We start from the raw sequence: 27,855 nt of genomic DNA, 5'->3' as shown, positions 1-27,855 counted from the left end.
TCATTACCTGCAGGTACATGTCTGGATTGAGGTCGGGCTGTTTCATCAATTGCTTGACATGACGTCTTCTCTCCACTAGTTTCCGGATCTCCCGAGGTAAGATTCCCATTTCTAGATCAGAATTAGGCAGCTCTGGAATCTCATCTTCATCCTCACCCTGCAAAAACAATGCAGAAGAAAAGCAATAAGCAACACAATCCTTAATTCTGCTCCCTTCTCTCGGAAATGGCAGGAGAGCATCTCAAGCAGCAACATTTGCTAGTCTCTTGTAGCTATAATCTGTCCTAAACCGCCGTCCCCGCTCAAATGTGCTGATTATCTCGCAAGACACCGAGCAGCCAGAAAGAAAAATCAGAATCTAACACACTGCTTCCAGAAGCAATAGCAATTTTATTCATAAAAGGGAAACATGGCTTGTGATCAACTGGATAGCAGCGCAATTAACCCATTGCTTATGGCAGGTCTGCAGCAAAGGCTTCTGTCATGTAAGGTAGGAGCCTGTTAAGCTGCAGGCGGAATATAAGGTGAGCATGTCACCTGAAGTGACACTGACCTACACTACCATGTGCTCAGGACAAATATTACCATACACTGTATGTACAGATTGACCAGGCAATGAATTTCTGGAGCACTTGATCTTTCCCATGATAGTGCAGGTCATTACATTATACACCACACAGTCTCAGAGAATGCACGGTTTAACACATTGCACTTTCTCAGCACAGAATATCATTTACATAAATGCAGCCTTTTCATGGAAATCCTCGGGGGCACACGCACTTGTATAAATGGTCGTGCCAATGATCACTATGCGGCGCACCAACCTCTTTTGCGTTCTGAGCGTTAGCAGCTGTTCGATGCACGGTGGTGAAACAGATGTTATACTCTTGTATAATGGAGGGGTACAAGCTGTTGAAATCCAGAAGCAAAATGAACTTGTCATAAAACCCTAAAGAGGAAGACAGAAATTACAAAAATTATTGTAATGGCCAATGACAAGTCTGTAAAGATAAGGCCAGCCAAGAACGAGTCCTCAAGAAGAGGAGAGTCGTGACATTAACAGACATCTACTTAATGTGAAAGATGGAGAAATGGATCATTGTAAGAAGAACATGGGGGCATACACAATATGGAAGGAAATACATTCTTCTATTGACCAGCATAGAGGGATATCTCAGTCTTGTGCCATTATGGAACCTGCACTGGGAGCACATTTAGAAAACAGGAGATGAAGCGTTTAGATCCATGCTGTGATGCATGCTGAATGGCAGAGTGCTCACCTGGCGGGGGCTGTGTGTACCCACAACCAAATAACTCAAAGATGTGTCTCCTGCGGCCCCTCGGAAGGGAGAAGCCACCACTGAAGGGAAGCTTTGGCTGCCCGCGAAAGGGAGACGTTCCTGTCGAGGGACTTCGACTTCCTGTCCCATTTGCGGAGAATGTCCCATTGAAGAGGACGCAGATGAAACTGCGCAAAAGGGACTGCTTCCATTGCTGCTACCATCTTCCCTAGGAAGTGCATGAGGCGCCTCAGGGGGTGTGACTGGCCTTGAAGGAGAGATTGCACCCCTGTCTGTAGTGAACGCTGCTTGTTCAGCGGAAGCTTCACTATCGCTGAGAGAGTATGAAACTCCATGCCAAGATATGTCAGAGATTGGGCCGGTGTCAGATTTGACTTTGGAAAATTGATGATCCACCCGAAACTCTGGAGAGTTTCCAGAGCAATGTTCAGGCTGTGTTGGCATGCCCCTTGAGAGGGTGCCTTGACAAGCAGATCGTCTAAGTAAGGGATCACCGAGTGTCCCTGAGAGTGTAGGATTGCCACCACTGTTGCCATAACCTTGGTGAAGACCCGTGGGGCTGTCGCCAGGCCAAAAGGCAGTGCCACAAACTGAAGGTGTTCGTCTCCTATGGCGAAACGCAGGAAGCGCTGATGCTCTGGTGCAATCGGTACGTGGAGATAAGCATCTTTGATGTCGATTGATGCCAGGAAATCTCCTTGGGACATTGAGGCGATGACGGAGCGGAGCGATTCTATCCGGAACCGCCTGGTTTTTACATGCCTGTTGAGCAGTTTTAGGTCCAGAACCGGACGGAAGGATCCGTCCTTTTTTGGCACCACGAACAAGTTGGAGTAAAAACCGTGACCCCGTTGCTGAAGAGGAACAGGGATCACCACTCCTTCCGCCTTCAGAGTGCACACCGCCTGCAGAAGAGCCTCGGCTCTCTCGGGGGGCGGAGAAGTTCTGAAGAAACGAGTCGGAGGACGAGAGCTGAACTCTATCCTGTAACCGTGAGATAGAATGTCTCTCACCCATCGGTCTTTTACCTGTGGCAGCCAGGCGCCGCCAAAGCGGGAGAGCCTGCCACCGACCGAGGATGCGGTTTGAGGAGGCCGAAAGTGATGAGGAGGCCGCCTTGGGAGCGGTGTCTCCGGCGGTCTTTTTAGGACGTGACTTAGACCGCCATGAATCGGCGTTCCTCTGATCTTTCTGAGGCCTTTTGGACGAGGCGAATTGAGACCTGCCCGCGGGCCGAAAGGACCGAAACCTCGATTGTACCTTCCGTGGTTGAGGTCTGTTTGGTTTGGACTGGGGTAAGGATGAGTCCTTTCCCTTGGATTGTTTAATGATTTCATCCAATCGCTCACCAAACAAGCGGTCGCCAGACAATGGCAAACCGGTTAAGAACTTTTTGGAAGCAGAGTCTGCCTTCCATTCTCGTAGCCACATGGCCCTGCGGACTACCACCGAATTGGCGAATGCTACCGCCGTACGGCTCGCAGAGTCCAGGATAGCATTAATGGCGTAGGACGCAAACGCCGACGCCTGAGAGGTTAAGGACCCGACTTGCGGGGCAGATGTACGAGTGACTGTATTAATCTGCGCCTGACAAGCTGAGATAGCTTGGAGAGCCCATACGGCTGCGAATGCTGGAGCAAAAGACGCGCCGATAGCTTCATAGATGGATTTTAACCATAATTCCATCTGTCTGTCAGTGGCATCTTTGAGTGAAGCCCCATCTTCCACTGCAACTATGGATCTAGCCGCCAGTCTGGAGATTGGAGGATCCACCTTAGGACACTGAGTCCAGCCCTTGACAACATCAGGGGGGAAGGGATAACGTGTATCCTTAAGGCGCTTGGAAAAACGCTTGTCTGGACAGTCTCGGTTTTTCTGGACTGCCTCCCTGAAGTCAGAGTGATCCAGAAACGTACTCAATGTACGCTTGGGAAACCTGAAACGGAATTTCTCCTGAGAAGCTGACTCCTCAATTGGAGGAGCTGGGGGAGAAATATCCAACACCTGATTGATGGTCGCTATTAGATCATTCACAACTGCGTCACCCTCAGGTGTATCTAGGTTGAGAGCGGCTTCAGTATCAGAATCCTGATCTGTTACCTCCGCTTCATCCTCCAGAGAGTCCTCGTGCTGAGACCCTGAACAGTGTGATGAGGTGGAGGGAATTTCCCAGCGAGCCCGCTTAAGCGGCCTGGGACTGCGGTCCGTGTCAGAGACCTCACCCTGGGACCTATGGGTCACCCCAGGGTCCCTTTGCTGTTCCAATTGAGGGGGACCTGGGGTCAAAGACTGAACAGTGCCCGGGACCTGAATCACCGGTCTGGACTGTAAGGCTTCTAGTATTTTAGAAGACCATCTATCCATACTCTCAGACATTTTGTCAGCAAAAGCTGCAAACTCTGTCCCTGTCACCTGGACAGTGGGAGCAGGTGGTTCCACCTGGGCCACCTGTAGCAGAGGCTCCGGCTGAGTAAGTGCCACAGGGGCCGAGCATTGCACACAATGAGGGTCAGTGGAACCTGCCGGTAGTATAGCTGCACATGAGGTACAGGTTGCAAAGTACGCCTGTGCTTTGGCAGCCTTGCTTTTTGCGGACGACATGCTGTTGTCTCCTCTGAGAACAATCCAGGAGGGTATATAGCCAAAAATCAACAGAGCGACCGTACAGTGCAAATGTATAGCCTATAAGCCTATATATATATATACACTTCGGCACTCAGTGGGGCCAGCACCGCAGGTGCTGCTTACCGACCGCACAGAGCGGTTGTGTGATCACCAGAATCCCTGCCTGGGTCTCCCTGTGATGTCTCTCCTCTCCAGCGTCTGAATCGCTGACAGGAATGGCTGCCGGCGTTCTGTGGGGAGGAGGGGACCGTGGGCGTGCCCAAGAAAAGTGCGGGAATCCAGTGCCCCAGTGTACTGAGTGAGGAGGGAGGAGGATACTAATGTATGCTCCAGCCCTCGGCGCTGACGATCTGTGCAGCGTCCCGCCCTTCCCCTGACTGGCAGGCCTGTGGGCGGGAATATACGACACTAGGCCGCAGAAGCCGGGGACTAAAGTTATAAGCGCGGCCGGCAATAAGCGCGGCCGCGCGGTAGTCCCCGGCGCACTAACACACCCAGCAGTGCTGCAATGTGTATGGCACAAGCGCTCCATGCGCGGTAGTCCCCGGCGCACTAACACACCCAGCAGTGCTGTAATGTGTATGGCACAAGCGCTCCATGCGCGGTCCCCACGGGGACACAGAGTACCTCACAGTAGCAGGGCCTTGTCCCTGACGATACCCGGCTCCTGTCCAGCAGATACCCCAGGGGCTGCGGAGGGAGCACGGTCCCCGTGCCTGGAGACCGATTCGGATCCCACTTCACCCAGAGCCCATAAGGGATGGGGAAGGAAAACAGCATGTGGCTCCTGCCGTGTACCCGCAATGGGTACCTCAACCTTAACAACACCGCCGACAAAGTGGGGTGAGAAGGGAGCATGCTGGGGGCCCTGTTATGGGCCCTCTTTTCTTCCAACCGACATAGTCAGCAGCTGCTGCTGACTAAGCTGTGGAGCTATACGTGGATGTCAGCCTCCTTCGCACAAAGCATGAAAACTGGGGAGCCCGTGATGCACGAGCGGTGTATAGGCAGAAGGGGAGGGGCTTTACACTTTTAGTGTAATGCTTTGTGTGGCCTCCGGAGGCATAGCTATACACCCAATTGTCTGGGTCTCCCAATGGAGCGACAAAGAAAACTTCTGCAAAATCAATCAATTTTCGTCCTTTATACTTTGAAACGCATAGACCCAATAAACTGCTTGGAATATTCTTACCTGGCTTGTCCTCTTTACATCTTCTGCATCGGCAGTGTGGAGTTTAACCCTTCATCTCCTCTTTTCTATCTCTGAAGTTGGAGGGGCTGCAGCAGCCACATCTTTGAGTTAATGAATGATTTTCTCCCATATAAGACCCTATAATTTCCCACGGGATCAATAAAGTGTATCGTATCGTATCGTATCGCGCTGGTCTTTCCTTTAGTGTCTTCCAGGGAGCAAAGTTGTTAGCAGTAAATCCATTGTAGATTCTGTTACGAGATCGAGGCAAGTCAGCTTGTGTTACATATGGATTTTGAGGACGATTTGCCCCAATATGAATTCTGCACAAAGGATAGACGTGCTGGGAAAGGCGAAATCTGCCCCACTTAGCTGGCACAGTATCATGCTGCACATTTCTCACATACAAAACTACAACAAATAGGCTATGCTGGTATCACCCACAACATACAAGCGCTTCTATAGACTGTAAAGGTAAATGTGGCCTAACTAACGCACACTTGGTGCCCTTTTTTAAGCATTTTCTCCGAAATTCTGGCATTGAACAGCTTCAATAGGTCATGACATTTTGCTATTTTTATGCCAATTTTGGCCAGCTCTGTAAAAGTGTGCAGAACTGAGGTGAGATGGCAAATTGTAAAATCTGCCTGACATATTCCTTGAAAGGATTGTGGTGTATCTCACGGCAGAAATATTACTCCAGTCTTCGACACGCACAACGCCAGTCCTAATAAATCAGGCCCACAGTTTTTATTCCCTCTTCCAATCTCTTTACCTTTAGCAGTATAAAGGTATACATGTTGTGCATGCATTGGGGTTGATATGCAGCAGTAACAAGCCAACTCTCCTGTGCAAGGAACTGATCATTTCAATGCTACACTTATGAATAGTTTAAAGGGGTTGTCCACTACTAGGTGACTGTGTGAGCCCTGAGTGAGTATGGGCCGGCAGAAGAGTATATATATATTTTTTATTTTAATGGGAGCAAACATAGGGAATGAGAACGGGTTATCCGACTAGTGGACAGCCCGCTAAAAGCGTAAGACCCATGTGGCAAGGAGCCAAGGTAGGGATACTTCAATGACGTGATCAAATCTATTGTTCCTTTAGTTACTTTGAGACATTTATTTTAAAGAGGAAAAAAGAGAAAAATCAGCTCACCGATCCTGCTATTCAGGCTCCCTGTTCGGATCCAGCGCACGGAAGGCTTGGCTGCCAAATATCATGAAATAGACGGAAAAAGGAAAATCCAGCGCAATCCTCAGGGTGTAATAAAAGTCCAAAAATTTATTCAAACATTTCCATTAAAAATGTAGCGGTTTAGCAGGTTAGTAAAGTTGGTATATAACGTATTTTTCGGATTATAAGACGCACTTTTCCTCCCAAAAATTTGGGAGGAAAATGAGGGGTGCGTCTTAAAATCCAAATACAGCTTACCGGGGTGCTGTTTGTGCGGCGACTGGGTGCGTTCTGGTGGCCGGGTGCCTGTGGCTGCATGCAGGCAGCCGGGTGCCTGTCGGTGCCGGCTGCCTCTCTGTACGTACGTGCGGGCAGGCGGGTGCCGGCTGCCTCTCTGTGCAGGCGGGCGGGCAGGCGTGCGGGCAGCCGGGTGCCTGTCGGTGCCGCCTGCCTCACTGTGCCTGCGGCCTGCTTGCTGTCACTTTGTGCGTGTGTGCTTCGGGCGGGTGGCTGTGCGGTAGGTGTTCCAGTGTGTCCACGGTCCCAGTTTCAAATGATGGCGACGGAAGTTAGCGCGTGCGCAGATGGAGCTCTTGGATGAGAGCTCCATCTGCGCACGCGCAGCTCCGGGAGTCAGCGCATGCGCAAATGGAGCCCTTGGATGAGCACTTTATCTGCGCATGCGCCGCTCCAGGCGCCATCATTTGAAGCGGGACCGCGGACACACTGAGACACTTACTTCACCGGCCTGTTCCACCTGTCACCCGCCGCGGCTCCCACCATGGACGCCGCCGCGCCTGCCGCCACTGACCGCTGCTGCCGCCACGGACCCGCTGCGGCTGACGCTACTAACCTGCCGCGGCTGCCAGCACAACCTCTGCCTCCTGTGACCCCGCTTCACCACCACCGCTGCCCCCCTCCGGTAAGACAACACCGGATTATAAGATGGACCCCATTTTTTTTTTTTTTTTTACCTCTAAATTTGGGGTGCGTCTTATAATCCGGTGCGCCTCATAAAACGAAAAATACGGTACCCCATTGAACTACGCGTTTCGACACAGTCTTAGTCCTGTTGCATGTACAGGACTAAGACGGTGTCGAAACACGTAGTTCAATGGGATATATACCAACTTTACTAACCTGCTGAACCACTACATTTTTAATGGAAATGTTTACATACATTTTTGGACTTTTATTACACCCTGAGGATTGCGCTGGATTTTCCTTTTTCCGTCTATTTCATTTATTTTAAAGGGTTATTTTATTATAAGACTAAATGACAAAAACTGCAATGTGCTTGTAAAAGCAAACAACTTTGTAATTTACCTGTTCGTAAATATCATCTCTGTGTTAAAGCCCTCTGAATTTTAATGTATACTGGCCAGATTGCTGGATCCAGCCCGCTTCAGTGGTCCTGTGCTCCTCCAATGCTGCAAAGGCATGTAGCATGGGATAGGGCAGGGTTCGGTGACAGCAGCGCGGATGTCAATAAGAAGTGCCCTGCCCCATGGCAAGCAGGAATCTGGATAGCAGGGAAGGGGTGCGCTCCAGAAAAAAAAGATGACAACCCCAAGGAGAAAACCTAGTATTCGAACTGTCAAAAAATGAAAGTACTCCATATTCTGGAGCTTTACTACAAATTTCAAATATGAAAACATAAAACTATATGTCAAACAGCGATATCCATAAATATATCACTGTATGTTATATGCTGTATATTATGGACATCAGTATTAGGAAAACAAAAAAAAACAAAAAAGAAACAGCTGTATATTAGTAAATGTCATAAACTTCCCTTTACAGACTGAAGATACAAGTCAGAAACTCTTTAAATCCCCTCACACCTGAGCGATTTTCTGTTTTTCATTTTCATTTTCTTTGCTCCCCTTCTTCCGAGAACCATAACTTGTTTTTATTTTTCTGTCAATCTTGCCATATGAGGGCTTATTTTTTGCAGGACGAGTGGTACTTTTGAATGACAGCATTTATTTTACCATATAGTGTACTGGAAAATGTGAGAAAAAAAATTCCAAAATGATTTTGTTTGTTTTTTTTATTCACCATGTTCACTTTATGGTAAAACTGACATGTCAGCATTATGCCTCAGGTCAGTACGAGTTTGTAGATACCAAACATGTATACTTTTTCATTTATACACACATATATATATATATATATATATATATATATATATATATATTATTTATATATTTTTTTTTAGATATTTATATATATACTAGAAGGTGGCCCGATTCTAACGCATCGGGTATTCTAGAATTTATTGTGTAGTTAATGTATGATTTTTGTTATGTATATAGATGTTGTGTGTAGTTGCCAAGTGTTTGTGTAGGGGCTGTAAATGTTCTGGGTGTTGTCTGGGTGGGGGTGTGAGAGCGGTGTTTGTGTAGAGCGCTGTGTGTGTGTTGCGTTGTTTGTGGAGCGCTGTGTGTCTGTAGTGTTGTGTGTGTGTGGTGCTGTGTGTGTTGCGCGGTTTGTGTGGGGTGCGTGTGTGTGTTTTGGGGGAGGTATGTTTTGTGCAATGTGTGTGTTGCGCGGTATGTGCGTATATTTGTGTATGCTGCAGTGTTTGTGTGTTGGGTGTTGTGTGTGTGCGGCGTTGTCTGTGTGTGTGGGTGTCTGTGTAGAGCGGTGTTTGTGGTTCCCAGTGTGTGTGTGGTGTGTTGTGCGGTGCGCGTGTGGCAGAGTGTGTGTGTGTGTGTGTTTTGGGGGGAGGTGTGCACCCCCATCGTGCTCCATCCCCCATGCTGCGCATTCCCCATCGTGCTCCATCCGCCATGCTGCGCACTCCCCATCGTGCTCCATCCCCCATGCTGCGCACCCCCCATCGTGCTCCATCCCCCATGCTGCGCACCCCCCATCGTGCTCCATCCCCCATGCTGCACACCCCCCATCGTGCTCCACAGTCACACATTAGACAGTATACACGCACACATCTGATCGCATACACTCACACCCCACTTCTGCCTGTGCCCTCCGGTGGGCGGTCACAGCAGCTGTGCTGCACGCCGTGCTCCTCTGCCGACACGCACACACCCGATCGCATACACGCACACACCCGATTGCATACACGCACACACATGATCGCATGCACGCACGCACACACACATTGACGATATCGCACATACGCGCTCACACACTCACAACATCCGGAGATACCACATGCTTCCGGCCATGTGATCCTCCGGCAGGTCCTGGAAGGTCACTGCACGCACAGTATCGCCGCCGAGAAGCAAGCGATATCACTGGATGTTGTGAGTGTGTGGATGCGATCTGATTGTGTGTGTGTGTGTGTCTGTTCTTATGTGTGTGCGTGTGTGTTCCGCCACTGCAGGACCTTGATGCGCTCACCTGCTCCCGGTCGGCTTCTGGTGAGTATGATCGGGGGTCTTCTTTCTTCTGTCTTCTCTCTTCTGCACATGTGTACCGGGAGCCGGTGTATGCTGGTAACCATGCTACACAATATTACCCGATGTGTACCATGATTACCAGCGTACCCCGCCCCCCGCACGCATGGGAGCCCACACCAGCGTACGCCGGCATTTCCAGCAATGCGAGGGTATGTGTTGGCTGGGTTGCCGGCGTACGCTGGTGTGGGCTCCCGGGGGTACAGCACTCACCTGGGAGTCGGAGCTCCGTGTCGGTTCGGGGAATGCGTGAGGGGGGGCGGGGCCAGGGTGGGCGTGCAATGCGTGAGAGGGCGGGGCGTGGCCGAGTTGCCAATGCGTGCAGGGGGGCCGGGGCAAAAGGCCAATCTGTGTGGGTGGCGGAGCCTGGGCGAGCGGCCAATCCGTGCGGGGGGGGGGGGGCGGAGCCGAGGCGAGCGGCCAATGAGAAGCTTATCGCGGTAACGACAGAATTTTGGAGCAAGACAGACAGACAGACAGACAGACAGAATAAAGAGAATTTTGTTTACTTACCGTAAATTCTTTTTCTTGTAGTTCCGTCATGGGAGACCCAAACCATGGGTGTATAGCTAGCGCCTCCGGAGGACACACAAAGTACTACACTCAAACGTGTAGCTCCTCCCTCCGGGCTATATACACTCCCTGGATGACAATCTATCCAGTTCAGTACAAAAGCTGAAGGAGGACATCCACCCATAAGTAGAGATAGAGTAAAACTCGGCAAAACCAGAACTCTGTCTACTAACAACAGCCGGTGAAACACACGGAACAAAAAACTGCCAACAGGCAACAGGGAGGGTGCTGGGTCTCCCATGTCGGAACTACAAGAAAAAGAATTTACGGTAAGTAAACAAAATTCTCTTTTTCTTTATCGTTCCTTCCATGGGAGACCCAAACCATGGGACGTTCCAAAGCAGTCCATGGGTGGGAAATAAACCAAACTGAGAAGTAGGCAAAACCTAACTTCACAAATGGGTGACAGCCGCCTGAAGAATGCGTCTGCCCAAGCTCGCATCTGCCGAAGCATGAGCATGCACCTGGTAGTGCTTCGAAAAAGTGTGCAGACTGGACCAAGTGGCAGCCTGACACACCTGCTGAGCCGTAGCCTGGTGTCTGAAAGCCCAGGAGGCACCGACAGCTCTGGTCGAGTGCGCCTTAATCCCCGGCGGGGGAGGCACCTGAGAACACTGGTAGGCATCGGCGATAGCCGACCTAACCCAACGAGCTAGGGTCGGTTTAGAAGCAGAGAGACCCTTGCGCTGACCCGTGGTTAGCACAAAAAGTGAGGTGCACCGCCGAAAAACGGCGGTGCGTGACACATAGATTCGGAGCGCCCATCAAAGCGATGCACAGGGGCCGGACAAAGAGAGGGCAATGAAATGTCCTGGTTAAGGTGGAAGGAAGACACCACCTTAGGGAGAAAATCCGGAGTCGGACGAAGAACCACCTTGTCTTGGTGAAACACCAAAAAGGGGGATTCCGAAGAAAGCGCAGCCAAATCAGAAACTCTCCTGAGAGAAGTTATGGCTACTAGAAAGACAACTTTCTGTGAAAGTCTAGACAAAGGAACCTCCCCGAGAGGCTCAAAAGGGGGTTTCTGTAAGGCCGTGAGGACCAGATTAAGGTCCCAGGGATCCAAGGGCCGCCGGTAAGGAGGGATGATGTGAGATGCGCCCTGCATGAAGGTGCGCACCTGAGCCAGTCGGGCGATACGCCGCTGGAACAATACCGACAAAGCCGACACCTGTCCCTTGAGGGAATTGAGGGACAGACCTAACTGTAGGCCTGACTGTAGAAAAGACAGGATGGTCGGTAAGGAGAACGGCCAAAGAGCATGGCCGGAAGAGCGACACCAGGACAGGAAAATTCTCCAAGTCCTGTGGTAAATCTTGGCCGAGGAAGACTTCCGAGCCTGAGTCATGGTGGAGATGACCTCAGAGGGAATGCCTGAAGCCGTCAGGATCCAGGACTCAAGAGCCACGCCGTCAATCTGAGAGCCGCAGAATTCTGGCGGAAGAACGGACCTTGAGAGAGAAGGTCTGGGCGGTCCGGGAGATGCCACGGCACCTCTACGGACAGGCGGAGCAGGTCTGGGTACCAAGCTCGCCTGGGCCAGTCCGGAGCAATGAGTATGACTCGACGGCCCTCCGTATCGATCTTGCGCAGAACCCTGGGCAAGAGCGCTAGAGGGGGAAACACATAGGCCAGACGGAACTGAGACCAATCTTGAACCAGTGCGTCTGCTGCGAAGGCTTGAGGATCGTGGGAGCGAGCCACGTAAACCGGAACCTTGTTGTTGTGCCGGGATGCCATTAGATCCACTTCCGGAGTGCCCCACTTGCGGCAGATGGATCTGAACCCTGACGGATGCAGGGCCCACTCGCCGCCGTCCACGGTTTGACGGCTGAGATCATCGGCCTCCCAGTTTTCCACGCCTGGGATGTGGACTGCAGATATGGTGGACTTGAAGTCCTCCGTCCACTGGAGGATTCGTTGAACCTCCAACATCGCCAGACGGCTGTGAGTCCCGCCCTGGTGATTGATGTAGGCAACCGCTGTCGCGTTGTCCGACTGAACCCGAATGTGCTTGCCCGCCAACAGGTGGTGAAAGTCTAGGAGAGCTAGAAACACAGCTCTGATCTCCAGCACATTGATCGGGAGGGCTGATTCGGACGGAGTCCAAGTGCCCTGTGCTCGGTGATGAAGAAATACCGCTCCCCAACCGGAGAGGCTGGCATCCGTGGTGAGTATCACCCACGACGGAGTCAGGAAGGAGCGTCCCTGTGACAGGGAGAGGGGCTGAAGCCACCACTGAAGGGAGTTCCTGGCCTGTGATGACAGAGCCACCAGCCTGTCCAAGGAAGAGATCCGCTTGTCCCAACAGCGGAGAATGTCCAGCTGCAAGGGACGCAGATGGAACTGGGCAAAGGGAACCGCTTCTATTGACGCCACCATCTGACCCAGCACCTGCATGAGGTGTCTGATGGAATGACGGCGGTGCCTCAGTAGAGAGCGCACCGCCAGACGAAGGGACTGCTGTTTGACTAAGGGCAACTTGACAAGTGCCGGCAGAGTCTCAAACTGCATCCCTAGGTACATAAGTACCTGGGTCGGGGTCAGAGTGGACTTGGGCAGGTTGACAAGCCACCCGAACTGAACTAGCGTGGCGACAGTGAGAGAGACACTCCGCTGGCAGTCTACACTGGATGAGGCCTTGACTAGAAGGTCGTCCAGGTAAGGAATCACTGCCAATCCCTGGAGGTGCAGGACCGCAACCACTGCTGCCATGACCTTGGTGAACACCCGAGGGGCCGTGGCTAAGCCAAAGGGAAGAGCCACGAACTGGAAATGTTCCTCTCCGATTGCAAAGCGTAGCCAACGCTGGTGTGAGACCGCAATAGGCACATGCAGATAGGCATCTCTGATGTCGATGGATGCCAGAAAATCTCCTTGGGTCATTGAGGCAATGACCGATCTCAGAGATTCCATGCGAAAGTGCCGCACCTGAACATGCTTGTTGAGAAGCTTGAGATCCAGGATAGGCCGGGAGGAACCGTCTTTCTTGGGGACTAGAAAGAGGTTTGAGTAGAAACCGCTGAACCGTTCCCGGGCGGGAACCGGAACAATTACCCCGTTGGCCTGCAGGGAGGCCACGGCCTGAGAGAAGGCGGCGGCCTTGGAGCAAGGGGGTGTGGACAGAAAAAATCTGTTTGGCGGGCTGGAAGAAAATTCTATCCTGTAGCCGTGGGAGATAATATCCCGCACCCACTGATCGGTGACGTGTTGGAACCACACGTGTCCAAAGTGGGAGAGCCTGCCACCGACCAAGGACGTTGCTGGCGCAGCCAGATAGTCAAGACGAGGCCGCCTTAGTGGCAGCGGCTCCTCCGGTCTTTTGAGGACGCGGCTTTGCGCGCCAGTTCGGTTTACGATCCTTGGCTGCGGTAGTGGACGCGGTCGAGGGCTTCGAGGATGACCAGTTAGAGGAACGAAAGGAACGAAACCTCGATTGGATCCTGCCCTGGACAGGTTTCCTGGCCTTAGTTTGAGGCAAGGAAGTACTCTTCCCGCCAGTAGCCTCCTTGATTATGTCATCCAGCTGTTCCCCAAACAGCCTGGACCCAGCAAAAGGGAGACTCGCAAGGTACTTTTTTGAGGAAGCGTCTGCTTTCCACTCTCGAAGCCACAAGATCCTGCGGATCGCGAGGGAGTTAGCGGAGGCCACCGCCGTGCGGTGAGAAGCCTCCAGGATGGCAGACATGGCGTAGGATGCAAAGGCCGAAGCTCGAGAAGATAAGGTCTCCAGCTCAGGCATAGAGTCCCTGGTGAGGGAGTGCATCTCCTCCAGAGAGGCAGAGACTGCCTTGAGAGCCCACACTGCCGCAAAAGACGGGGAGAACGAGGCTCCAGCCGCCTCATATACAGACTTGGCCAAAAGGTCAACCTGGCGGTCAGTGGGATCCTTAAGAGAAGTGCCATCAGCCACAGCCACGACTGTGCGGGCTGAGATTCTGGGCACCGGAGGGTCTACCTTTGGGGACTGAGCCCATTCCTTAACCACCTCTGGTGGAAAAGGAAAACGGTCATCTGAACTACGCTTCGGAAAACGTTTGTCAGGACAGGCCCTGGGTTTGGTAACAGTGGCCTGAAAGCTGGAGTGGTTAAAAAACATACTCCTAGCTTTCTTAGGTGAGGTAAACTGGTGTATCTCTACCAGAGAGGCTTGTTCCTCAGACTCTGGTGGGTTGAGGTTCAGTACGGAGTTAATGGACGCAATCAAGTCACTAACATCCGCATCTCCCTCAGACAAGTCAATGGGGTACAAAGAGGTAGCGTCTGAGCCCACAGTAAACGAGTCCTCCTCGCCCTGCACCTCGGCACGTGAATCAGAGCCGTGGGAAGAGGAAGGAGAAGGGTCCCTGCATCTCCGTTTAGGGGGACGGGGTCCTGGGACATGCTCTGAGAGCTCTGCAGAGCTAGGAGCAGCCGAAGCACCCTGAGAAGGGGGCTGATGCATGGACAGCAGTGTCTGGGACAGCTGCTCCATGGAGTCGGCAAAAGACCTGGAAAGAGCTTGCGAAAAAGATGCTACCCAAGCCGGGGGTTCAGCCACCGGGGCCAAAGCAGCCGGAGGGACCCCTGCGGAGGCTCCAGGCTGAGACACAACCATGTTAGCACAGGCATCACAATGTGGGTATGTGCTTGGCTCTGGCAGAATGAGCTTACAAGCAGTGCATATAGCGTACATGTTTGCAGCCTTGCTCCTAGTGACAGACATGCTGCTGATGGTGGAGGCTCTGCAGCCAGAATACACTCCTGTAGAATGCCTGAGAGTGTAATAAAAGTCCACAACCAGAGGTTGTGGCTTACCAGCCCGTGCTCTCTGTGTGCCGTCCGGATTCCACCGCTCCCCTGTGAAGCGTTAGCCTTCCTGATAGAATGCAGCTGCAGCATCCAGCTCCCTCTAGTGCAAGAACGCTGAGAAAATGGCGCTGGGAGAGGAGGGGGGGCGTGTATAAGCCCAAGAGCGGGAAAAACGGAGGGCAGAGAGATACAGGACGACATACAGGGGAGGGGACATCTCCCCAAGGAGGAGTGCCCTCCCCTCTGCTGGTCGGGCGGTGGGCGGCGCTGTATGCAAAACATGCAGAGAAGCCAAAACCGAAACTAGGCCCAAACAGAAGCCGGGGCCTAGATTTAACAATGCAGCCGACGAGCAGGCACCTTCGGCGCGGTTCTCAGGGGAAATCCCCAGAATCGGCCGGATTTTACAGTAACGTTAAAACACATACTGTCCCCCTAATAAAAGTACCCGGGACCCCTGAAAAACGTCTCTATACTTAGCTTTGAGACGCAGGGCCATGTCCCTGGAGAGGGGGGTAAATGCTCCTTCCAGCAGGGACCAGACAGGGCTGCGGATGGAGACCGGTCTTCTGCAAGCAGAGAGGACCGTGGAGGCTCCCACTTCAACCCAGAGCCTCTTAGAGGATGTGAAGGAGCGCGGCATGTGAAGGCTCCAGCCTTATAAAGTCAACCTTAACAGCACCGCCGACAGAGTGGGGTGTGAAGGGACATGCCGGGAGTCCAGACTGGACCCGCTTTTCTTCCAAATCTTTAAAAAAAAAAATAAAAATGAGAAAAAAATATCAGAGAATGAAGTGTGTGTTCCTCCTGAAACACAAAGTATTGAACTGGATAGATTGTCATCCAGGGAGTGTATATAGCCCGGAGGGAGGAGCTACACGTTTGAGTGTAGTACTTTGTGTGTCCTCCGGAGGCGCTAGCTATACACCCATGGTTTGGGTCTCCCATGGAAGGAACGATAAAGAAAAGGCAATTATATATATAGATAAAAATAATTCAGAAGTTTGTCCAAAAAAGAAATCACACTTTTATTGCCACTTTCCAAAACCTGTGGCATTCTCAATTTTCAGGATCTGGGGCTGTGTGATGGCTTATTTTATGCATCTTAGGCTGATGTTTTTAATTACCGTATTTTTCGGATTATAAGACGCACTTTTCCTCCCAAAAATTTGAGAGGAAAATGGGGAGTGTATCTTAAAACCCGAATATAGCTTTACCTGGGGATCCTGTCTGTGCGGCGGTCGGGCGGCTGGGTGCCTAGGGCTGCGTGCAATCGGCCGGGTACCTGTGCTTGCATGCGGGTGGCAGCCGGGTACCTGTGGTTGCGTGCGGGCGGCAGTCGGGTGCCTGTGCCTGCGTGCGGGCGGCAGTCAGGTGCCTGTACTTGCGTGCGGTTGGAAGTCGCGATCCTGTGCCTGCGTGCGGGAAGCAGCCGGCATCGACGCCACCGCACCTGCCACCACGGCTGCCACCGCACCTGCCACATGACTCACTTGCTGTGAATGCCAGCAAAGAGTTGTCTCTCACAGGAACACAGCATTTCTCCTGATCAGATTGTAGCTGCATGTGAGTCATGACAGTGTCAGAGATCATTTGACCCCGCACTGCCATGGTAATACATTGGCTCCTTGTGATCACGTTGATGGTGGCAAATAAGAGTGCAATCCCCGCCGCGGTGCTTAAATTGCGCTGTCAGAGTTTGACAGTGCGATCTAAGGGGTTAACAGGTACACATTTGCTGAAACCTATCAGCAGTTCCGGGAGGGGGGGGGGGGGGGAATAACCGCGGGCTCCCTGCCAGAGCCCACGGTAACCGCATTGACATGACCAGTGATGAACTAGTATATCATTGGTCGTGAAGACGTTAAGGCAACACCATCAGAAGTTAACAGCGCACCGAAAAAATAAGGATGAAAGCTGTTGAAAGTGAACCTGTTATGTGAAAAAACGCCATTAACCTGCATGTTAATGGGGTGGAAACCTGCCCGGTGTCTGCACATTGAATTCTGCTGCTGGGAAGACGTTAACTGTAATCTTCTCGACAGCATTCGGGTTTCAGTCATGGAGGTGGCACCGGTACGGTTCAGTCATTGCTATGTATATGGAGAGAGCAGATGAGAGAATCTGAGCTCACGGTGAAAAGATGGAGAACACAATTTTTTCATCTTCTCTATTCTGTGAGTCCTTGGAAATCCAATGATTTGCATACTCCCATAGACGTGAGTCTAGTCCAATGTGTGCACAGTGCATTTTTAATCGTGGGGGTTTTTTTTTAAATGCATTTTTGTGTAGTCCTTATTCTAGAAAAAGTCAGAGAATTCTGAAGTTTTGTGCACAGGTTGCTTTTTTACCCTTTCAGAATTGCAATTACAGCAAAAAAACGGATTTTTGTGTACTCACCGTAAAATAGTTTTCTCTTAGCCATCATTGGGGGACACAGGACCATGTGTGTTATGCTGCCTATCCATAGGAGGACACTAAGTAGATGCAAAAGCATAGCTCCTCCTCTGCAGTATACACCCCCTGGCCGGGCCAGGCAGCCTCAGTTTTAGTACACAAGCAGTAGGAGAAAAAAAAAACAGTAAAAACTTCTCAACGGAGGAACAAGAGAAAAGAAGAGTCATAAGCAAATAAGGTACTGAGAGAACCAAGGCCCAACAGGGCAACAGGGTGGGTGCTGTGTCCCCCAATGATCGCTAAGAGAAAACGATTTTACGGTGAGTAAACAAAAATTCGTTTTTCTCTGACGCCTCATTGGGGGACAAAGGACCATGGGACGTCCTAAAGCAGTCCATGGGTGGGAAAAGTAAAAAACCAGATAACGCAACCCAAGGACTAGGAACCAGTCCCAGACAGCCTGGAGCGCCTACTGAGAGAGGTGCTCTACTGCCGTTTGCAGAATTTTCCTACCCAGATTTGCCTCAGCTGAAAACTGGGTATGGACTCTGTAATGCTTTGAAAAAGTATGTAGGCTAGACCAGGTCGCAGCCTTACACACCTGTTTCACTGAAGCCTGATGCCGAATGGCCCACAAAGCGCCAACTGCTCACGTGGAATGAGCCCGCAGCCCACTAGGAATGGGCTTGAGTTGCAAGCGGTAGACTTCCAGGATCGCAGAGCCAATCCAGCGAGCCAGAGTTGCCTTTGAAGCTGCCTGTCCCTTCTTAGGCCCCTCAGGAATGACGAACAAAGAGTCCGTTTTCCTAAAGGGGGCTGTCCTGGATAAGTAATATCTGAGAGCTGTGATGAGGTCTAACGAATGCACAGACCTTTCCACCCTATGAACTGGGTGTGGACGAAAGGAAGGCAGAACAATGTCCTCGTTCAAATGAAAACGGGGTAGGAACCTTTGGAAGAAAATCCGGAAGGGGGCGTAGAACCACTTTGTCCTGGTGAAAGATCAGAAAAGGCTCGCGGCAAGAGAGTTCTGCCAGCTCCGAAACCCGTCTGATGGACGTAATTGCCACCAGGAATGTTACCTTCCAGGACAGAAGAGCAAGGGAGGATTCCTTGAGAGGTTCAAAGGGAGACCTCTGGAGACCGTCCAGAACGAGATTGAGGTCTCATGGGTCCAGCGGCCGTTTGTACGGGTGAACTAGATGGGAAACGCCCTGGAGGAAGGTCTTGACTTGCGGTTTTTGAGCCAGGCGGCATTGGTAGAAGATTGAGAGCGCTGAGACCTGCCTTTAAGGGAACTGAGAGCCAACCCCGCTTGCAAGCCAGACTGTAGAAAGTCGAGAATTCTAGGGATGGCCAGAGGAATAGGCTGGAGGTTAGTTTCTCTGCACCATGAAAGGAAGATTTTCCACGTATGGTGGTAAATGCGGGATGAAGCAGGCTTTCGGGCGCTGCTCATGGTGGAAATAACCGCGGGGGAGAATCCCGCTCTTGTTAATACCCAGGTCTCAATGGCCATGCCGTCAGCTTCAGGGCTCTGGAGTTCTGATGGGAAATGGGCCCTTGGGTCAGCAAGACTGGGATGTCTGGAAGGTGCCGCGGTACGTTTGCGAGCATTTGTACTAATTCGGCGTACCAAGCGTGCCTGGGCCAGTCCGGTGCTATCAGTATCACTGGGACTCCCTCTGCCTTGATCTTCCTGATTACCCGCGGCAGCAGGGGTAGAGGTGGAAATATGTAAGGCAGACGGGAGTGGTGCCAGGAGCAGACTAGAGCATCCGCGCCGATGGACTGCGGGTCGCGTGACATGGCTATGAACGCGGGTACCTTTGCGTTCAACCTTGAGGCCATTAGATCCACGTCTGGTGTGCCCCAGCGAGTGCAGATGTGTAGAAACACTTCTGGGTGGAGAGACCATTCTCCGGCGGCCAGGCCTTGGCGACTTAGAAAGTCTGCTGCCCAGTTCTCTACCCCCGGTATGTGTACCGCTGATATCACTGACCCCGTCGATTCGGCCCAGCTGAGGATCTTGTGGGCCTCGAGATAAGCCGCTTTGCTGCGGGTGCCCCCCTGCCGATTGATATAGGCTACAGCTGTCGCATTGTCCGATTGGACTCGAATCTGACGACCCGCTAGCAGAGGGCAGAATGCCCTGAGCACGAGGAAGATCGCGCGGATTTCCAGGATGTTTATGGGTAGGGAAGACTCCTGGGGCGTCCAACGTCCTTGAGCAGTGTGGTGCCGGTACACTGCTCCCCAGCCTAGGAGGCTGGTGTCCGTGGTCAGGACCAGCCAGTTCACTGGGAGAAAAGATCTCCCCTTCGATAGGGATGAGGACCGAAGCCACCAGCGGAGTGCATACCTGACTGAAGGCGAAGATGTTTGTCCAGGGAGAAGGGGCTCTTGTCCCAGGCATCTAGAAGGACTAGCTGCAGTGGGCGGAGGTGCAGTTGAGCAAAAAGGTACTGCCTCCATAGCCGCCACCATCCTGCTGAGCACCTTCATGCTGAATCGAATGGAGCGAGAAGGAGGACGTAGAAGGCAGCGTACCGCTTGTCAAAGAGTGATCGCCTTGTCCTGAGGGAGATAGATGAAGCCCCGACGGGTGTCCAGGGACATGCCCAGAAAGGCGATGGACCGTGCTGGGACCGGGGATGATTTGTCTAGAATCAGTAGCCACCCTAAGCGGGATAGGGTGTCCAAGGTGATCTGTACGCTGGTTGAGCAGTCGCGTAAGGAGGGGCCTTGATGAGGAAGTCGTCCAAGTAAGGGAGAACGACTACTCCCCTGGTGTGAAGGACGCTCATGGCGGCCGCCATGACTTTGGTGAAGACCCTTGGTGCGGTGGCAAGGCCGAAGGGTAGGGCTACGAATTGAAAATGGGAGTCCTGAACTGCGAAGCGGAGGAACTTTTGGTGATCTGGAGCAATGGGTATGTGCAGGTACGCGTCCTTGATATCTATAGAGGCGAGGAATTCCCCTTCGACCATGGATGCAATAATGGACCTTAGGGATTCCATTCTGAATCTCCGTACGTGCACATGTTTGTTCAGGTGTTTGAGGTCCAGGATGGGTCAAACTGACCCCATCTTTTTTGGGGACCACAAAGAGGTTGGAATAAAAACCCCTGAACTTCTCGTCGTCCAGGACGGGTATTATCACTCCTGCTGTTTGGAGCGAGTGGATCGCTGAGAAAAAGGCCTTGCGTCGTTTTCGAGTCTTTGGGGGGTTTGAGAGAAGGAACCGGCTCGGGGGTCTGGTCCGAAATTCCATGTGGTAACCGGAAGACACAAGGTCTTGCACCCATTTGTCGTCTGAGACGGCAGCCCAGATGTGTTGAAAAGAGCCGCAGTCGACCCTCCTACAATGAGTGTGTCTTCCGGGGCGCCAAAGGAGTCATGAGGGGGGAAAACGTCGTGGACGAGTCTCTCTAGTCCTGGACTGTTTCGGTCTAGGCTGCCATGACGAAGTGGGTTTCGGGGAGAGCTGAGAAGGTCGGTCCCTGCGTAGTCCGCGGCTAGTGGTGGGGGCAGGGCGGGATGTCGACCAACCAAATGAGTTCCGAAAGGAGCGGAACGAGGACTGTGGACGTCTGGTGAAGGTCGTCCTGGGCTTCAACTGGGGAAGGGAGGTACTTTTTCCTCCCGTGGCATCAGAAATGAGCTTATCAAACAAACAAACAATCAAACAATCGGTCTGGAAAAAAGGGAAGGCCCGTGAGAGACTTCTTGGAAGCAGAGTCCGCTCGCCATTGTCGGAGCCAGAGAGCTCTACAGATGGCTATGGTATTTGAGGCGGCAAAAGCTGCGCAGGTAGCAGCATCAATGGAGGCCTGCATGAGGTACTCCGCCGCAGCGGCAATTTGAGCTGTTACCTCTGTGACGGAATGAGGGAACTGGGATTCCTCAAGCGAAGTGTTAAGGGATTCTGCCCAGACCGAGATCGCCTTTGCGACCCACACAGAGGCAAAGGAGGGCGAGAGGGAGGAACCCACAGCCTCAAAGGCAGAGCGGGCGAGGTGCTCCACCTGTCTGTCTGTCGGGTTCTTGATGGAGGAACCATCGGGTAATGACAGGAGCGTTTTTGTGGCAAGGCGGGAGACCGGGGGGTTGACCGAGCAAGGATCGGCCCAGCCTTTAGGGGCAGGTGGGGCAAAAGGGTACCGGGACTCCATGAGTTTACGGTTACCGAAGCGCCTGTCAGGCGTCTCCCTTTGCTTTGTGAGGATATCCTGAAACTCTGGGTGATCAGCGAAAACCTTTTGGGGTTTCCTTGCCCTCTTAAAGGAGACCGCATGGTCAGTGATAGTGGATGCGGGATCCTCCACATGCAGAGTTTGGTTGATTGCTGCTATAAGGGAGTCTATTGCAGTTTGATCATCTGGGGAGGGTGAAACCAAGGAATCATCCTGGTACAAACAGCATTCTCCCTCCTCCATCTCTTCAGAAGCCGTGGAGCGTGTGGGAGAGCCTGCCCTGTGTGCTCCCGAGGGAGAGCCCGCTGGAGACACCCGGCCGTGTGCTCTTTTCCTGATCCCTGCAACCGGTGAAGCATGTGCCCGGATTACCCCAGAAGGATCCTCCATAGGGGTATCCTCAGGCTGCGTTCCGTCCAGGGACCCAGAAGGGTGTGGAGGACAACATCGCATAGCCAGCACCAGGTTCTGTGACAGTTTTTCCATGGATTGGGACAGAAACTGTGCCCATTCCGGTGGGCTGGGAGCCCTAGGCTCTGGGCTGACGGTTGCGGCGGTGGTGGCAGGGGGGTCTTGGGGAGCTATAGGGACACAGGACTCACAGAGAGAAGAGGTGTGTTTACGTGGTAACTCAGCGTGGCAGGCCGTGCAGTGCAGGCCGAATAATAGACTATGTGGGCTTTAGCACTCTTAGTGCCCTTAGAATTCTGCATGTTCCTAATAGGAGTATACCAGAAGGGGGAGCAATGCTCAGCAGAGCTGCAAGTGAAGCAAGCACCTTACCCGAATCAGCCTATGGCCCTGTCCTCAGGAAGGATGAAGCTCTATGGAGATCTTCGCACCCATTCCTGAGGGGGGCGGGGCTTATCGCGGCCGCGGGGGGATATCGCGGATGAAGTCAGTGTGCCCCCCCCGCTGTGGGTAGTAAAAAACGGCGGGAAGGGAGCTTCTGATAGTTTTCCTCCCTCTCCCTCCAGTCAGCACACAGCTTGTCACTGGTGGTTATCAGCCGGCTTTTCTGCTAGAGCAAATAAAGCAAATAAACAGTGTGAGTCCCTGAGCTCTGTGCACTCCCCCTGCCACCAGGAAATTATTTCTCTGCAAACAGGAGTGACTTCCCCCTCCTCCAGCCAGCAAGCTAGAGAAAAGTTAACCCTGTGTGTTCAGGATCCTTCTCTCCTCCTTGCACCCAGCAAGGGACTTTCTCATAATAAATACTGTAGATGTCCTGGTGCCTTCCCTGCAGCGTCTTTTCTCCCTTTGTCTGGGAAACCAGTCAGGGGGGATCTCACCTTAAAACACTGCTTTCCAGGCAGTGAAAATAGCAGATTCATCTTGCTGTGTCCAGTCACGCCGGTGCCATATTCAACTCAGAGCCTGCAAAGAGGGGCTGAGGAATTGGTGCCATATTCAACTCAGAGCCTGCAAAGAGGGGTTGAGGAATTGTGCTATAGGCCTCTACCCTGGGCTTTGGAAAATCGGTGTCTGTGGAACCCGTCGTCCAGCCCAGGATCCAGCGTCGCAGGAGGGGGTACGTGGAGGCGACACTCCACGTTCTCGCCCGTTGATGGTAGTGGGAGATGGGTCCCAAAAGGAAACCGTCGACCTCAAAAAATAACAAACCTTGAAAGGAAGTGCCTCCTACAGACACTAAGCTAAAACTGAGGCTGCCTGGCCTGGCCAGGGGGTGTATACTGCAGAGGAGGAGCTATGCTTTTGCATCTACTTAGTGTCCTCCTATGGATAGGCAGCATAACACCCATGGTCCTGTGTCCCCCAATGAGGCGTCAGAGAAAGAGGGCAGCAGTTATAACCTGCCCAGGCCAAGGAACTAATGTACTGGTGCATCCTGCTAGTGCATTACTTCCTTGGCCTGGGCAGGTTATAACTGCTGCCCTCTTTTTGCTGTAAGTAATTGCTGAATCTTGGGAGGAGATTTTTATCCCTCTTTTTGTGCTTTTTTTATATACCTTTCAGATTTGCAGCAGAAAAACTGCAGCATGTCAATTTTTTCAGTGATTTTGACAGTGTTTTTCCACCCCAAATGCATGGAAATAGATGCATAAAAACCACACGCTTTTCTGCCAGGAGATGCCAATTGATGCAGAAATTTCTGCAACTAAATACTCAAAGTGTGCACATATCCTAACTAGTCAAATTGCATTATGATGATATTTTTTTCTCATGCCAGATCAGTATAAAAAAAGTTCATCAGCACTGTCCAATTAAAATAACATTGTTTGGAGCACTATCTGATAAAAATCAGATCACACTTGATCGATTTAGGCTAGTTTCACACTTGCGTTGAACGGCATCCGTTGCATTGCGTTGTGTGACGGATGCAACGGATGCGTTGCATATAGTGGCACAACGGATGCAATGGATCGTACAAAACAACGGAAAGCTTTTTTTTAAATTTTTTTTCTTCTTTACAGTTTTACCGGCAGTTTTGAACGATCAGCTGATAGCTCTCAATAGCCGGCTGCCGGGCGCTCAGCTGAGCGCTCTCACATGCCGGCGGCCGGGCGCTCAGCTGAGCGCTCTCACATGCCGGCGGCCGGGCGCTCAGCTGAGCGCTCTCACAAGCCGGCGGCCGGTCGATCAGCTGATCGTTCAGCCGCCGAGAATGTGTGCGTGTGGTGGAGTGCGGAGTGGGTGGAGCCGAGCGGGCCATGGCGCTGAGGACAGGCGAGTGTGTGTATGTATGTGTGTGTGTGTGTGTGTGTATATGTGTGTGTGTGTGTGTGTGTGTGTACACATACATGTGGAGTGCAGGAGGGGGCGGAGCCAAGTGGGGAAGTGTCGGGCTCCCTACACACATAGCGAGGGTAAATATCGGCAAAGCACTTTGCTTGGTTACCCGATATTTACCTTGGTTACGGGTGCAGGGAGCCAGAGAGAGCATGCGCAGTGAAATCCTACGGATTGCGCTGCTCAAAAAAAGTTACATGCTGCGTTCCTCCCGCCCGGCGCAGCGTCAAAATAACGACGCTGCGTTGTCCAGCGGATGCAACGCTGACACTTGCGTTACAGTGCATCGTCCATACAAGTCTATGAAGAATAGTGCAGTGCGTTAACGGACTGCGCTATTCTCCATAGTGACGGACTGCGCTGAACTCAAGTGTGAAAGTACCCTTATAGTTTCACAAAAATTGCAGTTTCCCAAAACTGGTCTGTCAGCAGCAAACAAGTCTGACTGCCATTGTGGAGACGTGTAAGGACGTCGAGCTCCGCTATAACCAGCTATAGAGGAATACTGATGTAGATGGTATAACACAAGGACGGTCAGGCAGGGCACTGTACGGGGGAAAACACCGCACAGAAGGATACATTCACTTTCACAAATAAATGAGCTTAAAAAGGAGTTGTCCGACAAACTCCAAAAAAATTAAGTTTATCTGTGCTGTATTGTCATACAAAACATCCCCTACATTATTTTTTTGTTGTCTAACTTTTGTTTCTCTTGATTTTTCACTTTATTCTCTGCAGCTCTTTGTTTACATTCAGCACAACCTAACATGAGTCTGACATGTTTGACTGCCAAACCCACAGTCACAGCGGCACCGCCCCTGGCCTCAGTGTGCAGCCCCGCCTTCTGCATGCCCCTTGAACACACATTCCCTGTCAGTATACTGCCCCAGCACCTGATAGATAAATGAGTACTATGTAATGAAAATTATATATAGCCCCTAATGTGAGTCTATAGGATGGATATACACACACACACACACACACACACACACACACACACACACATATATATATATATATATATATATATATATATATATATATACACACACACACACACACACACACACACACACACACACACACACACACACCTAGAGTTATATAATATATTATACATAATCCCCCCTCATGCACTCTCTTCTCTCCCACTGCACTGTCTCCTCTGCCCCCCAGTACTCCCGTCTCTCACCCCCATGAACTCTCGTCTCTGTCCCCCTGCTGTGTCACCCATGAACTCTCTTCTCTGCCCCCCACTCTGTCAGCCGTGCACGCTTTTCTCTGCCCCCCCTCGCTCTCCCTTCTCACCCGTGCAGCATGCTGTCTCTTCTCCGTGCTGTGATGATTGCAGTGTCCTTACAGCTGAGCTATACAGAGCTCAGTGCTGTTGTTCGCTGGTGTCAGGTGACATCCCTGCTTTTGACTGTATTCAGAAGCAAGGACTACAGGAGGCTGCATTCATCAGAGAGCGAGGAGAGAGACAGCGCACGGGGGAGGGGAGGGTCACAGTTACCCGGCACCATATAACAATGAGCTGAGGACACTATCGGGCAAACAGCACTGATGGTGTCCTAGACACAGAGGGCAACCCTGAGTTTGTCCAGCACATACAGGACACAGATAGCAGCAGCGCATTGGGAGGGGGCCGGGGATCATCACACTGTACCCGCCCAGCAGGGCGGCAACAAGCTGTTCCCAGATTTGCATGTCAACATGGTCCTGCCCATGTTGACATGAAATGATCGGAAGCAGCAAAATCGCGGAAGGAGCGGTCTCATGACCACTCTGAGCCTGGGGAAAGAGGCTGACAGCAGGGCAGGTAAGTGGTCACTATCTACTTACCTGCCCCAATGTAGCCCAATAGTGTAAATAATAAAAAAAAGCAAAACAAGCCGGATAACCCCTTTAATAACTCAGAGGTGGGGTTTGTCAGGTGAGGGGTTTGTCAGGTAAGGGGTCTGCACCACAGAGGCAAATGCTGTGGGAAATGTTGTTTTACCAGATTAGAACAGGACAATTGATTCTATGTAAGGCTGGAGTAAGCAAGGGGCAGACAGAGAATAAATAAAAACACACAAAAGGTACAGCAAAGAAACTTTATGTTGGCCTTAGTCTGTATATTATTGAAATGAATGCATTTACTGTGCTTTGTGAAAAATAATGTGATTCAGGGAATTATATTGTAAATAATAAAAGCTTTCTAAGAAAGATAAAGTAGGACACATTTTAAAATCTGCAGAAAAAAAAAAACATCTTACCAACTTTTGGATCCAGGACCAACCCCCCAGCATATGCAGCCTTCCGACGGCCTTTTTTGTTTTTATTTTGATCTATATCCACATCATCGTCGTCAACCTGTAATATATATGCAAATTAGTCACATGCAAACCACTATTCAACACCATTTAGTTTATTTAAAAAAAAATAAATAAAAAAATATATATTCAAATTGTCTCTTCAGGGAGGAAGGAGACGAACTCTAGTGCCACCTATTGGAAGTAGCAATCCTAAAAGTCAAAAGTTACTCTTTAAAAGCCTTTTTATATGACCTAGGATTTATGCCAGATCAGAACCTCAATTAGGTAATATGAAGAGGTCCGTTTGGATATATCCCGAAGGAGCATTGCAGCTATAAGACTCCTCACCACTGACAGTCAGATTGGTGTGTCAGTCTCCGCAAGGAGAAACGTTTTCCCCTTAGACCACACTTTAGCTTCTCATACAGCCAGATCAGACCTCATAGTTTGCACTGACGAGGGACAATCATCCCAAAACACTGTGTCAGCAAATTGAGGTTCTGATCTGGCATAAATCCTAAGTCATATGAAAAGGTTTGTTAGAGTCACTTTGACTTTTAGGATTACTACTTCCAATAGGTGGCACTAGAGTCCATCTCCTTCCTCCTTCAAGAGACAATTTGACTATTTTCCAGAGGAGCATTGCAGCTACAAGACTCCTTTACCACAGACAGCCAGATTGGTTTGTCAGTCTACGCAAGGAGAAAAGTTCTCCCCTTAAAAAAAATAAACAAACACTTTAAAAGCAGTGTTAAAGGACTGTTCTCAAGTTGACTGTCAGGAGTGCAGAGCTCCCCAGTCTCACAGCTTCCTACTTATGGAGAGGGTGGGCATCGGTTGTGCGTAGCTAAAAATTGATCATTTGGGCCGATGATGGGCACACTATTAATGCTGTAGGTAAGGGCAGCTTTGGTACTCCAGCATTGGAGGAGCAGTGATAAAGGGATCAACAAAGCTTCAAAGCAGTGCTTACGAGCTCCAAAACAAAGATTGCAAGAGCATGCTCCTTTCTTAGCAAACTAACCATCTTTCAGATTGCACTGGTGGCTGGTAAGCTTGCCACAAGCAGTAAATTATAAAAAATCCTTCTTCTCTTGAGAATGGAGAGGTTATCTAATAAGGAGTAAAT

The 27,855-nt window shown here is 51.1% G+C and overlaps 1 protein-coding gene across 3 annotated transcripts in view; it reads right to left on the bottom strand.

Annotated features, from left to right (window-relative positions):
- POLA1 (DNA polymerase alpha 1, catalytic subunit) overlaps nt 1-27,855 on the bottom strand; it is a 513,667-nt gene that overhangs the window by 286,067 nt on the left and 199,745 nt on the right. For all 3 annotated transcript variants that reach the window (XM_075335453.1, XM_075335456.1, XM_075335455.1), the window contains exons 22-24: nt 26,688-26,784; nt 825-949; nt 8-157 (exon numbers count right to left, since the gene is read on the bottom strand). In XM_075335453.1, the coding sequence (XP_075191568.1) occupies nt 8-157; nt 825-949; nt 26,688-26,784 (372 nt within the window). The remainder of the gene's footprint in view (nt 1-7; nt 158-824; nt 950-26,687; nt 26,785-27,855) is intronic.

The sequence above is a fragment of the Anomaloglossus baeobatrachus genome, chromosome 2 (genome assembly GCF_048569485.1).
Source record: "Anomaloglossus baeobatrachus isolate aAnoBae1 chromosome 2, aAnoBae1.hap1, whole genome shotgun sequence".
Classification (NCBI taxonomy): domain Eukaryota; kingdom Metazoa; phylum Chordata; class Amphibia; order Anura; family Aromobatidae; genus Anomaloglossus; species Anomaloglossus baeobatrachus.
Note: the sequence above shows the minus strand (reverse complement) of the source record. Positions and strands in the feature narration are given on the sequence as shown.